A 14,828-nucleotide genomic window follows, 5' to 3' on the forward strand; every position below is an offset into this window, starting at 1 on the left:
AGGGGGCATGCAGCTTAGAAGCCTGTGTCTCAAGCATCTAAGCAGCTACAGACCCCAAGACCTACCGTTGGAAAGGTAATTGCCTAACCTTTCCAATAGTGTAAGTCTTGGCGATCTGGGGGGGGGGAGTTTAAAAAAAAAAAATTTAAAATAAAAAAAAAAAAACTTAAAACAGCTTAGCACCCAGGTGGGAAAGTGCTTAGCACTCAAAGGGTTAAAGGGACAGGAAACACAATTGTTTTCTTTTAGGATTCGGACAGAACATACATTTTAAAACAACTTTTCAGTTTACTTCTGTTATCAATTTTGCTTCATTCTCTTTGTATCCTTTATTGAAGGAGCAGCAATGAACTACTGGAAGCTAGCTCAACACATTAGTAAGAAAATGGACATATATGTGCAGCCACCAATCAGCAGCTAGTTCTTAGTTTCTAAGCCTACCTAGATATCCACTTCAGCAAAGTATAACATAAGAACTAAGCAAATTAGATAATAGAAGTAAATTAGAAAGTTGTATAAAATGTAATGCTCTATCTGAATCATGAAAAAAAAAAATTGGTGTTTCAATTGCCTTTAAGGGAAATATAAGTTACATTATGACAGCACCAATTATTTTATGGAACTAAAATGTTACATTTTATTTTATACAACAAAAACTTTACACTTCTGTAATATTTAAATAATATTAGGGTCCCCTCATAATCTATCAGCTGATTTGTTTGTCACATGTTTTTAGCACTGTTGTTTTTGAGACAATCACAATTGCGAGATTTCAGGTGCTTCTCAAAACCCAAAACAATTGGTGACATTTTTGCGGCTTCAATGTTGCAATGGAGGAAACTTCTTAACTTAGCAGTTTCATGTTTTACAGTATGAGGGTCTAGAATAGATGATGAGATTAGTTTGGGAAACTTTAAAAGAAAATAATTTCCTGTAGTATCCTTCTTGATTTCTGATGTAATGCTCTCCAAACAGGAAAACAGTGCTATCTCAATCAATAACTGGAAGAAATACTTAAAATTGTCAATGTAATCATTGAACAAACATGCTCATTAAACCCATCATTCCATAATTTAAAAATCATTCACATCGTTTTCCCAGTTATCATGATGGGTTTGGATTGCAATAGGTTTAATGCCACACATGTAAATGATTATTTACATGGTGTACAGAGGGTTTAATTCAAAACAACTATAATTTAAGCTTAAGAGGTGTAAAACAGGCAGTGTATATGTCATATATATCAGCTTTTGCTGTGTACCAAGTATTGATTCCAGTAACAACTACTTGACAACCAAAAACTAATTTTTCTAAAATTTACAAGCAAAAAGTAATTTGTGGCTGTGAGGTTTTAGTGGGCAAATACATTCTGATTGTGATCACCCAAAAGACATGCTGCCCATAATAGCGGAAAGGAAACCTCATTATCTGTAGCCGATATTGAAAAGATTGTGATCGACCTGCTAATGTAATAGAAAACATTTGCATAATAGTCTCTGGCTAATTTTTGCTTTGAATACATCATTATGCCTGGCATTTTTAGTTTATATGTGTGACTTTAAAGGACCAATTAACACTGTAGATTTACGTAATCAACAAATGCAAGACAATGCAATAGCATTTAGTCTGAACTTCAAATTAATAGTAGATTTCTTTCTGACAATTTAAAAATTATGTCTATTTACACTCCTCCTTTATCATGTAACAGCCATCAGCCAATCGCAAATGCATACACGTACCATGTGACAGTCATCAGCCAATCACAAATGCATATACGCTTATTCGGTGAATTTTTGCACATGCTCAGTAGGAGCTGGTGACTCAAAAAGTTTAAATATAAAAAGACTGCACTTTTTTAATGGAAGTAAATTGGAAAGTTGTTTAAAATGGCATGCTCTGTCTGATTAATGAAAGTTTAATTTTGACTTGAGTGTCCCTTTAAGGTAATTAGGGCATTACTCGCATTTTATTTAATATCGCTTCCTATTATGCAAGTTTTGAAGCTATTTGCATGAATACCCTTTTTTTATCTTCTTTGACAATCAAAGCTGTTTTACAATTTACATTAGTTTTAATGTTTCCTTGCCAAATCCTATTAGGTTTGCCTAACCTTCCTGAGCAGAGTAACTGCAATTAATATGCTAATGATATTCTGTTGGGCTTTCAGTTGATGGGAAGTGGCAGGCCTGGGGAGCGTGGGGTAGCTGCTCTTCCACATGTGGTGGGGGTGTACAGAAAAGAGAGCGCACTTGTTATGGTCCGTTTTTTGGAGGAGAAACCTGTCCAGGTCCCACCGAAGAAACCAAACAATGCAACGAAAAAAAGTGCCCAGGTAATATCATTAATATCAATACAAATTTGCACTAATATATCTTTGGTTCCAAAAACATGTATAGTAGATATTTTGTTGCCATGTGTATAAATGAACCTTCCTTATCAAGGTGCAGAAAGTGAGAGTTGGTGCAAAGTGTTATGGTTTTTGCTTCTTCATAGGCAATGAATCCTGGTACTTGTGCATGTGAATTGTATGCTATATGGACTGCGTACAGGGCATAGCTACCAATTAACACTAGAATATTATTAACGTCCCTTTAATGATCGTGTAATTTCAAACCCTGCTCTGCCGTTATTCAAACTGACAATGGGGGAGTAACTTCTCAACTCAAATTATACAACTGCCCTGCTTTCTCATTGGTCAGAAGAAGGGATTTTGGATTAGATACACTACAAAATAAAGTTTTCTTCCATTTGAACTGTTTCAGAGACAAGAGAGAGTTTATATTTGATTTTCTTAGCCAGAGAGAACATTTCTATTCTTATTAGCTGTTTAATGCCAATTCCAATTATTTAGTTTGATTACTAGCTTACAAGATCACTCATGTCCCTTCTTCAGATACATTTAAGGGACATTAAACGTCTGGGTACAACCTCAGTAGTGGGGTTACTGCTAATTGTACTATTGGTTTTTTTCCTGTGCCTGCAAATCTCTTCAAATCGATTCTCTGATTTTAACCTTTGAAAGTGCCTGTAAGTGAAGCTCTGCATTTCCACACTGGACTCCGCCATCTTAAAAAAGAGGTGGTACGCATTGCATAACAGTCTTTTTATTGTCTTCTTTACAAGTTGTATTGTGCTCTTCAGTTTAGCTGCACATTTTTGTATTGTTCCACTGTTCTAATTTATTCTTAAGGGCTTTTTATATTTGTTATATAACTTTTAAAATGTATAAAAAAACTGCAAAAGAACTTGTCTTCTTTCTACTTTGCAAGTAAATCTAAAGTACAAGGTACAGCTATCAAAAAGCCTGGAAAAGGGACTGCGTCTGTCACAAGATGCAAGATTGTGTCTGTACCAAGGTTGCAACTTCTAGTATAAAGACGCAGAGCTTTGCAACTGACTTCTATTATGGGTAAAAATAAGAGAACAGATTTAAAGAGAGCTGCAGGTTCAGGAAATAAAACCATAGCACGATGAATAGTAACCTTGTTATTGTAGTCATACTTAGCAGTTTAAACCCAAAATTGTAGCCCCATACAATTATTTTATTATGAATAATTTAAAAACTTTCCAATGCACTTTTATTGTTTGTTTTGTCTGCTTTTACTGTAATTTAACTGTGGTGTTGCTATTCTCGCCAGTGAAGCTGCACAGTCATTGAATTATATGTACAGGAACACATTTATATCTGTCCATATTTCTTATATCCAGCAAAGGCAATAAGATTTAGACAATTCAAGGTGATTTTCAAGGGTCTGCTAAGAAATATACATTATTCTAACAAAATTACAGTTTTAAATGCTTTTAAAACATTTATGTTGCAATGCAGTGAAACCTTGCTGATGCATTTATATACTATTGACTTTAATGTCAACTTAATACCCCTTGGCAGCAAATTAATTACGACCCTCTCCAGGAACAAAGGGTTTAATACATTGTACAGATTCTTGTACAATGCACTAGGACAAGGTGTAAACCTCACCTCTATCTACTGAATAGGTCCTCAAAAAATATAATGAGAGAACTCACTTTTCTGATGTACATGCAAAATACCCTGTCTCATTAATTGTCCTTTGGATGTTTATATAATATCAATAATGAAAAAAACAAATCAGATTTACAGTATACTTTATAAAAAAGCGAAAATATTGCCTTATTTATTGTTTAACACAATATCCATTTATTTAAAGAAATTCACAAGGAAAAAAATCTAAAACTGTCACAAATAAATTGATTCTATATTGAAGGTTAGACTATTTTCTTCCCAAGGTGATTTCTGAAGAGTTATATAAATAGAACTTTTATTAGCATGACTCACTGCTTCCTAAAGGAAAATGTATTTAATCCATATTTATCCATATATAAAACGTATGACAATAAAATATGAAGATTTATTGAATTCAATGTAAGTCCAATAGCATTAACTTTGAAATGTAAATGTCAATTTCCCCCCCCCCCCCTTAAAGTGCCATAAAACATGGTGAGATCTGTGCAAATCCTAAAAGTGCTAATTAAGTAAAAATAGTTTGCATAAAACAAAATGGTTTAAAAATTGCTGGCAAGAATTTTAAAATAATTTTCAAAAATAAGCAAAATTACTTACATAGCTATGCTGTCTGGAGTAGTCTGATCCAGTGTTTAGCATCAGAAACACAGGCATTGCATTTCACAGCAACTTATTTGCTTCTATGCATGCTCCAGCAGATAATTACTGTGTACTTCTGCATTCTAACAAAGCAATGGTAGATATAGATACATCCATAGGGGCCAATTTATAAAAGTGCTAACGGACATGATCCGCTGCAGCGATCATGTCCGCCGCACATCGATAAATGCAGACAGCATGCGCTGTCTGCATTTATCATTGTACAAGCATTTCACTAGAAATGCTTATGCAATGCCATCCTGCACATTCGCGGCCAATCTAGCAGGGGGTGTCAATCAACCGGATCGTATCCGATCGGGCGGATTGCTGTCCGCCGCCTCAGAGCAGGCAAACGAGTTAAGGAGCAGCGGTCTTAAGACCGCTGCTTCTTAACTCCTGTTAACTCCTCCTGAAGGCTCACGCGGAAACAGGTCTATACAGCCCCATTCGGGCCGTGATAAATCGGACCCATGGAAGGAAATGTGTGGGGGAGTTATAGCTGTACAATTTGTAAACATAAAAGAAAGGGTTAATGTGGTGAGGCAGGATACATTTGCAGGTAAAGTAATTTAAGTACATATTATTATATGTTCTCTCTATCCTAACTTGTTTTATGCCCCTTTAAATTGAATGTTAGTTTTCAAACCAATTTTTTCAACAATCAAGTGGAAACATTTGAACAGCAAATTAAGAATTCAAATAAATCAGTTGGTGTTTGTATATTCACCAAGCATTCCATTTTCTATTTTTTTTCATATAAATGTTATAAAACATTTGCTTGTCAACACTGAAGAGGTTGAGAACCGTCTAATCTATACCTCTTTCCTTTCCCATAATTTGGGATGGGTGAATGCCAGAATCTTGGATATTCAAATAGTTTTCTATAGAGTGAATAATAAAGTTTGAATATTGAATGTAACATTTGAACATATGTGTATCAACATTCAAATGTTAATATTTGTATATTTAAATGTTATATTCAATAAACAAACAAACTATTTGTTTATTTGTTATTAATTGTTTTCAAAAACAAATGTCAAATCTGCAGGCATTCAAACTTTACTAAACAGATGAATGTTAATGACAAACTTTAATTTATTAATTCTTTTTAACAAATGACATTCAGCCATTTATACTGATAATAGAGTGAACTTTATTAAAGACCATTTTCAAACTCTTAACTGCCAAAGAGGACTAAAATGTAATGTAAAAGGGTTAAACATTAATTAAATTAAAGGACAAAATGCAAATATATCATGACACCAAAAACATGGCATTTGTAGGTTGAATACAAATTTTTCAAAATCCAAAATATTTCTGTACCATTTGTTAAAGATTACAACTATATGGTCTTTTTGATAAGCCATACTGCAATAAATATATATACACTTTGAATGAGCCCATACTATTCTAAATCGTTAGCGCATGTAATTTTAAACACATAGCTTAAGTACTGCTAGGGATCCACAGAGAATTGCTGGTCCCAAGCAAAACTGCCGCTGATCCAATCAACAGCACTTGTAGCATGACTGAGCTGTATAACTAGTGCTGCTGATTGGGTCAGTTGCAGTTTTCATTTGGGGCCAGCAGTTCTCTGAGGCTGCTGGGTGTACTTTAACTATGTGTTTAAACTCTTTGTGGGCGATTTATCAAGCTGAGGTGGACAGGGGTGCACATACGCATAATTTATTGCCAAAAAATGTCCTCATAATGCCTGAAATAATCCTGTAAAAGATCAAGACACTAGAAATATTTAAAAAAATATATTTTTTGGCAAATACATGTGACCTTTAACAATAAAATTGTCTTTCTTTTCAGAACCACATGAGATTTGTTCTGAAGAAAATTTTGCTTCAGTATTTTGGCAAGAAACCCCAGCAGGGGAAACAGCTACAATCAGATGTCCTCGAAATGCCACAGGTAATGATGGAGTTAATATCTCCTCTTAATTTTACACCACTGAACATAACATTTCAGAGATGTGGCATCAAATGGGTTAAAGATTTTGTACTTTTCTTTCATAAGAAAAATAATATTAAATGAAATTCACATTTCAGTGTCTATAAATAAAGTTTTATTGAAAAACAGACACGGCCATGTTTTTATACACTGGATCCCATTTATGAATTTCTGTAATCAGCTATGGGGCTGTTGTGGTGGTTTTACTCGTGGAAGCCTACAACCAAAAGTTAAAGGGATAGTAAACACCAAAAATGTTATTGTTTAAAAAGATAGATAATCCCTTTATTTACCATTCCCCAGTTTTGCATAACCAGCGCTGTTATATTAATATACTTTTTACCTCTGTAAATACCTTGTATCAAAGCTACTGCAGACTGTCCCATTAACTCCGATTTTTTGACAGACTTGCATTTCAGGCAATTAGTGCTGACTCTTAAATAATTCCATGTGCATGCGCACCATTTTATTTATATGAAACACATGAACTAACACCCTCTAGCTGTGAAAAACTGTCAAATGCATTCAGATAAGAGTTGATCTTCAAGGGCTTAGAAATTAGCATATGAGCCTACCTAGGTTTAGCTTTCAACTAAGAATATCAAAAGAACAAAGCAAATATGATGATAAAAGTAAATTAGAAAGTTTTTTTTTAAATGACATGCCCTATCTGAATAATGAAAGTTTAATTTGCACTTTACTACCCCTTTAAGAGGAAACACAGGTCTTACAACTGATTCATCTGGAATGACTGACAAGCCCTGCTCATGCACAAGTCCATCTGCTCCGAAGGCCCCAAAGACCTGTAGATAGGTTCTCTTTCTAAGAAGCTTGCCTATACACAGTAAGATAAATGGCAGCCATTGTCTAAAATAGAAAAAAGAGAGGGATGCCTCATGTGTAGAATCACCAAATCAAAAAAGCCAAAGCTTATGCACTCAAGTCAAATTGGTACTCACATTTAAAATAAGCACCCCAATGTGCTAAAGGAAACAGACTGACATAATATGGTGTCAGTACCCCCACTCCAGGATATCCCTGCCAGGTGTGTCTGTAATGGAGAGTCAAGACAACAAAGGAAACCACATGTGCAGATCAACCAAATAGATGGAACAATGGAGATAATTATGCCAAATGGGTACTCACAATGTCCAATAGCACACCTATGTGCTGGTAGATGCAGACTGATAATTTTATTTTAGGGCGTATCAGCTCACCCACTTCAGGTGTTACCAACGATATGGTCCAAAAACAGGATAAATGCACAAACAGCCCAATATTGGGAAATGAGAGGTAAGATAGAAACCACTATACTTGTGTTATAGTAAAAAACATTTTTATTAAAAGACAAATCAAAAATTTAAATTAAAAATTAAAATATTAAAAGTATATAATAAGAACAAGTAGTGGTCAAGGGGATAAATCCCTCTAATGCAACGCGTTTCTTGGCACTGAAGGGCCGTTTCCTCAGGCATGTATATACCTTACCTCTATCCTGCTATTTAAACCTTTATGCTACCAATACACAATTGATTAAAGAATAACACCCACAATGGGCGTGTCCATAAGACACATGTTATGCATTAATCCAAACAAACCAAACATATTATTCTTATACATAAAGCATTGTGTTTAGAATATTCAAATACATCATCATCATCATCATCCTGTTAGTTAGTCAACTTTAAGTTGCTACCATATCTCTCTCCACCATAATGAATTTCTCTGTTAACACAGCTACATTCCCCATGTAGCTGTGTTAACAGAGAAATTTGTGTGTGTGGTCTGTGTGTGTGATGTGTGTATGTTGTATGAGAGTTTGTGTTGTATGAGTGTGTGGTGAGAGTGTGTGATGTGTGTGGGTGTGTTGTATGAAAGTGTGTGTGTGTTGTATGAGAGTGTGTGTGATGTGTGTGTCTTGTATGAGAGTGTGTGTGTGATGTTTGTGTGTCTTGTGTGAGAGTGTGTGTGTGGTGTATGTGTATTGTATGAGAGTGTGTGTTTGTTTTATGAGACTGTGTGTGATGTATTTGTGTTATATGAGAGTATGTGTGTGTTGTATGAGAGTGTGTGTGATGTGTGTGATTGTATGAGAGTGTGTGTGTGATGTTTGTGTGTCTTGTGTGAGAGTGTGTGTGTGGTGTATGTGTATTGTATGAGAGTGTGTGTTTGTTTTATGAGACTGTGTGTGATGTATTTGTGTTGTATGAGAGTGTGTGTTTGTTTTATGAGACTGTGTGTGATGTATTTGTGTTGTATGAGAGTGTGTGTTTGTTTTATGAGACTGTGTGTGATGTATTTGTGTTGTATGAGAGTGTGTGTTTGTTTTATGAGACTGTGTGTGATGTATTTGTGTTGTATGAGAGTGTGTGTTTGTTTTATGAGACTGTGTGTGATGTATTTGTGTTGTATGAGAGTGTGTGTTTGTTTTATGAGACTGTGTGTGATGTATTTGTGTTGTATGAGAGTGTGTTGATGTGTGTGTTTGCTGTATGAGAGTCTGTGGGGAGCTTGATGAAGGCTCGCCGGAAACAGAAGTTATGAACTTCTAAAGACCGCTGCTTCATAACCTGTCCGCCTGCTCTGAGACCGTGGACAGAAATCAGCCCAATCGAATACGATCGGGTTGATTGACACTACTTTCTAGCGGCCAATTGTAATGATAAATGCTGACAGCGTATGCTTTTGCCATTTATCGATGTGCGGCGGACATGATACGCTACATTGTATCATGTCCGTCCGCACTTTAATAAATTTACCCCTGTATGTTGTATGAGAGTGTGTGTGTGCTGTATGCGAGTGTGTTTGTTTGTTGTGTGTGTGTTGTATGAGAGTGTGTGTGTGTTGTATGCGAGTGTGTTTGTTTGGTGTGTGTGCGTTGTATGAGAGTGTGTGTGTGTTGTATGCGAGTGTGTTTGTTTGGTGTGTGTGCGTTGTATGAGAGTGTGTGTGTGTGTGTTGCATGAGAGTTTGCGTTATTATCCTTTAAAACACTTTCAAGTTTGACTACAATCAAGAATAAAGTGTGCACACATTTTAGTCACTTTGCCTAAAATTGCAGTTATCTTGTCCTATATTCAGAATTTTTCAGACCAAGCATAAAAATAGGGTCGCAAAGGTATGTGGTATCATTGTACTGGTTCTTGGGAAAAAAAAGTTTGAAGAATCTTAGACTAAAGTGTGCTCTGAAAGTAGATACTTTGGAGGATATCAAGCCGTCAAATGTGTTGCATTCGCGGCATCAATACGCTCGCCTAACATCGCGGCCACGTATCTCAATAAGCTCTCCTTAGTTATGAAAAAAGCCGGCAAAAAGACACGCACCAAGTACGGGGCGATGGACTGTTGTTAACTAGCAGTCATCGATCTTGCGTTTATTCAGCTTTTTCCAAACTTATTTATGCCCTGTCACTAAATGCTGCCACTATACTAAAATGTTTAACCCCTATCCCGCCACTCCCTGACCCCTAAATAAAGTTATTAACCCCTATCCCACCGCTCCCCGACCCCGCCGCAACATAAAGTTATTAACCCCTATTCTGCCGATCCCCAACCCCGCTGCAACCTAAATAAATTAATTATCCCCTATCCCGCCGCTCCTCGACCCCGCCGCAAACTAAATACATTTATTAACCCCTCTCCCACCGCACCCCAACCCCTCTGCAACCTAAATAAATGAATTAACCCCTATCCCGCCGCTCCCCGACCCTGCCGCAACCTAAATAAACTTATTAACCCCAAAACTTCTGGCCTCCCACATCACTACCACTAACTAAACCTATTAACCCCTAAACCACCAGCCCCCCACATCGCCAAAAAAAATTAAGTTATTAACCCCTAAACCTAACAACCCGCTAACTTTAAATTAAAATTACAACATCCCTATCTTCAAATAAATTTAAACTTACCTGTAGAATTAAAATAAACTATTTTAAAATATGAATTTACCTACCCTAACTATTATACTACAATTAAATTAAACTGCCAATTAAATTAACTAAATTACATATTAAAAAAAACATAACCCTACTCAAATTATTTAAATATACTATTAAACCTTATTAAAAGTACTACATTACCAAAAGAAAAAAAACTAAGTTACAAAAAAAACAAAAACATTAAATTACAAAAAATAAAAAAAACATTTTAAAAAATAAAAAAAGAATTACACCTAATCTAATAGCCCTATCAAAATACCCCCCCCCAAAATAAAAAAACCCTAGCCTACAATAAACTACCAATGGCCCTTAAAAGGGCCTTTTGTGGGGCATTGTCCCCCAAAAATCAGCTCTTTTACCTGTAAACAAAATACAAACACCCCCCAACAGTAAAACCCACCACCCAACCAACCAACCCCCCCAAATAAAAAGCCTATCTAAAATAACCTAAGCTCCCCATTGCCATGAAAAGGGCATTTGTATGGGCATTGCCCTTTAAAAGGCATTTAGCTCTTTTACCTGCCCAGAACCTAATCTAAAAATAAAACTCACCCAAAAAACCCTTAAATAAACCTAACACTAAACCCCGACGATCCACTTACAGTTATTGAAGTCCCGCTTGAAGTCCTCATCCAGGTGGCAAGAAGTCTTCATTCAGGCGGCTTCTTCGATCTTCATCCAGCCGGCGAAGTCTTCATCCAGGCGGCAAAAAGTCTTCATCTAGACGGCATCTTCTATATTCATCCATCCGGCACGGAGCGGGTCCATCCTGAAGACATCCGGCACGGAGCATCCTTTTTATATGGTCGCTGCCGTAAACTGGAACTTTAATGCAAGTGACGTCATCGAAGATGGCGTCCCTTGTATTCCTATTGGCTGAAAGATTTCATTCAGCCAATAGGATTAGAGCTGCTAAAAGCCTATTGGCTGTTCCAATCAGCCAATAGGATTTAAGCAGCTCTCATTATATTGGCTGCTCCAATCAGTCAATAGGATGAGAGCTCAATCCTATTGGCTGATTGGAACAGCCAATAGGATGAGAGCTGCTCAAATCCTATTGGCTGATTGGAACAGCCAATAGGATTTTAGCAGCTCTAATCCTATTGGCTGATTGAAATCTTTCAGCCAATAGGAATGTAAGGAACATCATCTTGGATGACGTCACTTGCATTGAAGTTCCAGTTTGCAGATGCGACCGTATAAAGAGGATGCTCCACGCCGGATGTCTTCAGGATGGACCCGCTCCGCGCCAGATGGAGCCTTCAAGCAGGATTTCAATAACTGTAAGTGGATCGTCAGGGTTAGTGTTAGGTTTATTTAAGTTTTTTTCGGGTGGGTTTTATTTTTAGATTAGGGTCTGGGCATGTAAAAGAGCTAAAAGCCCTTTTCAGGGCAATGGGGATCTTAGGTTATTTTAGATTTGGGGGGGGGGTTATTTTAAGGGCCATTGGTAGTTTATTGTAGGCTAGGTTTTTTATTTTTTATTTAGGGGGGCTTTTTATTTAGATAGGGCTATTAGATTAGGTGTAATTCTTTTTTATTTTTGATAATGTGGTGGTTTTTTTTTTCTTTTGGTAATGTAGTACTTTTTATAAAGTTTAATAGTATATTTAAATAATTTGAGTAGGGTTAGGGTTTTTTAATATGTAATTTAGTTAATTTAATTGGTAGTTTAATTTATTTGTAGTATAATAGTTAGGGTAGGTTAATTAATATTTTAAAATAGTTTATTTTAATTCTACAGGGAAGTTTAAATTTATTTGAAGATAAGGATGTTGTAATTTTAATTTAAAGTTAGCGAATTGTTAGGTTTAGGGGTTAATAGCTTAATGTATTTTTTGGCGATGTGGGGGGCTGACGGTTTAGGGGTTAATAGGTTTAGTTAGTGGTAGTGATGTGGGAGGCCAGAGGTTTAGGGGTTAATAAATTTATTTAGGTTGTGGCGGGGTCGGGGAGCGGCGGGATAGGGGTTAATAAATGTATTTAGGTTGCAGCGTGGTCGGGGACCGGCGGGATAGGGGTTCAAAACTTTATGTTGCGGCAGGGTGGGGGAGCAGCGGAATAGGGGTCAATACATTTTATTTAGCTTGTGGCGATGTCAGGGGCGTCAGATTAGGGGTGTTTAGACTCTGAGTTTATGTTAGGGTGTTAGGTGTAAACGTCACTTGTTTTCTACCATATAAATCAATGGGATATCTGGCAGCATCGAACATTCGCTTTCGCTGATTTCAGACTCCAATTGATTTCTATGGCATCAGCGGCCTCCAGAGTGGCGGATTGAAAACCAGGTACGCTGGGCTGGAATTGCCGCGAGCATACCTGTTAACTATTTGTTAAATGGGAAAAAGTGTCAGAGCCGAATGTGTATTTGGAACATCTGTAATGACGTAAGCATCGATCTGCGTCATATTGAGACCAGCGGATCGTATGTTACATCACAAATTTCAACATTTGCCGGTCTGTAGGCTTTGGTAACTAGGTCGGATCAAGCTCACAACAATTACGCTGCATAATTCCAGCGTATTTGCGGTTGAGGCTTTGATAAATATTCCCCATCCATTAATGTTTTGTATTCCATAGATATAGCAGATTTGTTGTTTTTCTTTAGTAAAGATCATGCACTGATAGTGACAGAACTGAACAAAGAATTGATTTTACCTTTAACCCCTTAATGACCGAGGACGTGCAGGGTACGTCCTCAAAAAAAAGGCAGTTAACGCCTGAGGACGTACCCTGCACGTCCTCGGTGTGGAAAGCAGCTGGAAGCGATCCTGCTCGCTTCCAGCTGCTTTCCGGTTATTGCAGTGATGCCTCGATATGGAGGCATCCTGCAATAACCATACATGGCCATCCGATGCAGAGAGAGCCACTCTGTGGCCCTCTCTGCACCGGACATCGATGGCCGGTATCGTTGGTGGGTGGGAGCCGAATTGGGAGGCGGGTGGGCGGCCATCGGTGTTGCGCGTGACGTCACGGGGGGCGGGATCGGGATCGGGACCGTCGGGGGCGCGCACGGGCGCGCGCGCGTGCACGGGGGGTGGCGGGCGGGCGCGTGCACGGGGCGGGAGCGGGTGGAAACCGCTACACTACAGAAAAGTAAAAAAGTAAAAGTAAAAAAAAAATGAAATAAACTTTTACTTTTACCATCTAAGGGATCTGGAAGGGGTGGGGGGTTGGTCTTGGGGGGGGGGAAAGCTACACTACAGAAAAGGGACATATTTTATTTAAAAAAAAGCATTTTTTTTCTCTAAACTGGGTACTGGCAGACAGCTGCCAGTACCCAAGATGGCGCACATTAAGTCAGAGGGGGAGGGTTAGAGAGCTGTTTAGTGGGGGATCAGTGAGGTTGGGGGCTAAGGGGATCCCTACACAGAAGCATATGTAAATATGCTAACAAAAAATGCACAAAAAAGCCCAAATATACCTTTTATTTTAGTACTGGCAGAGTTTCTGCCAGTACTTAAGATGGCGGGGACATTTGTGGGGTAGGGGAGGGAAGAGAGATGTTTGGGAGGGATCAGGGGGTCTGATGTTTCAGGTGGGAGGCTGATCTTTACACTAAAGCTAAAATTAACCCTGCAAGCTCCCTACAAGCTACCTAATTAACCCCTTCACTGCTAGCCATAATACACGTGTGATGCGCAGCGCCATTTAGCAGCATTCTAATTACCAAAAAGCAACTCCAAAGTCATATATGTCTGCTATTTCTGAACAAAGGGGATCCCAGAGAAGCATTTACAACCATTTGTGCCATAATTGCACAAGCTGTTTGTAAATTATTTCAGTGAGAAACCTAAAATTGTGAAAAATTTTACGTTTTTTTTAATTTGATCGCATTTGGCGGTGAAATGGTGGCATGAAATATACCAAAATGGGCCTAGATCAATACTTGGGGTTGTCTACTACACTACACTAAAGCTAAAATTACCCCAAAAAGCTCCTTACATGCTCCCTAATTAACCCCTTCACTGCTGGGCATAATACACGTGTGGTGCGCAGTGGCATTTAGCGGCCTTCTAATTACCAAAAAGCAATGCCAAAGCCATATATGTCTGCTATTTCTGAACAAAGGGGATCCCAGAGAAGAATTTACAACCATTTATGCCATAATTGCACAAGCAGTATGTAAATAATTTCAGTGAGAAACTGAAAGTTTGTGAAAAAATTTGTGAAAAAGTGAACAATTTTTTGTATTTGATCGCATTTGGCGGTGAAATGGTGGCATGAAATATACCAAAATGGGCCTAGATCAATAATTTGGGATGTCTTCTAAAAAAAAATATATACAT

General features: G+C 37.6%; 1 protein-coding gene across 1 annotated transcript in view; it reads left to right on the forward strand.

Moving 5' to 3' along the window:
• ADGRB1 (adhesion G protein-coupled receptor B1) overlaps nt 1-14,828 on the forward strand; it is a 736,329-nt gene that overhangs the window by 279,769 nt on the left and 441,732 nt on the right. Inside the window, 2 exon segments of the mRNA XM_053715405.1 lie at nt 2,168-2,332; nt 6,461-6,562. Coding sequence (XP_053571380.1) covers nt 2,168-2,332; nt 6,461-6,562 — 267 coding nt within the window.

The sequence above is a fragment of the Bombina bombina genome, chromosome 5 (genome assembly GCF_027579735.1).
Source record: "Bombina bombina isolate aBomBom1 chromosome 5, aBomBom1.pri, whole genome shotgun sequence".
NCBI lineage: Eukaryota > Metazoa > Chordata > Amphibia > Anura > Bombinatoridae > Bombina > Bombina bombina.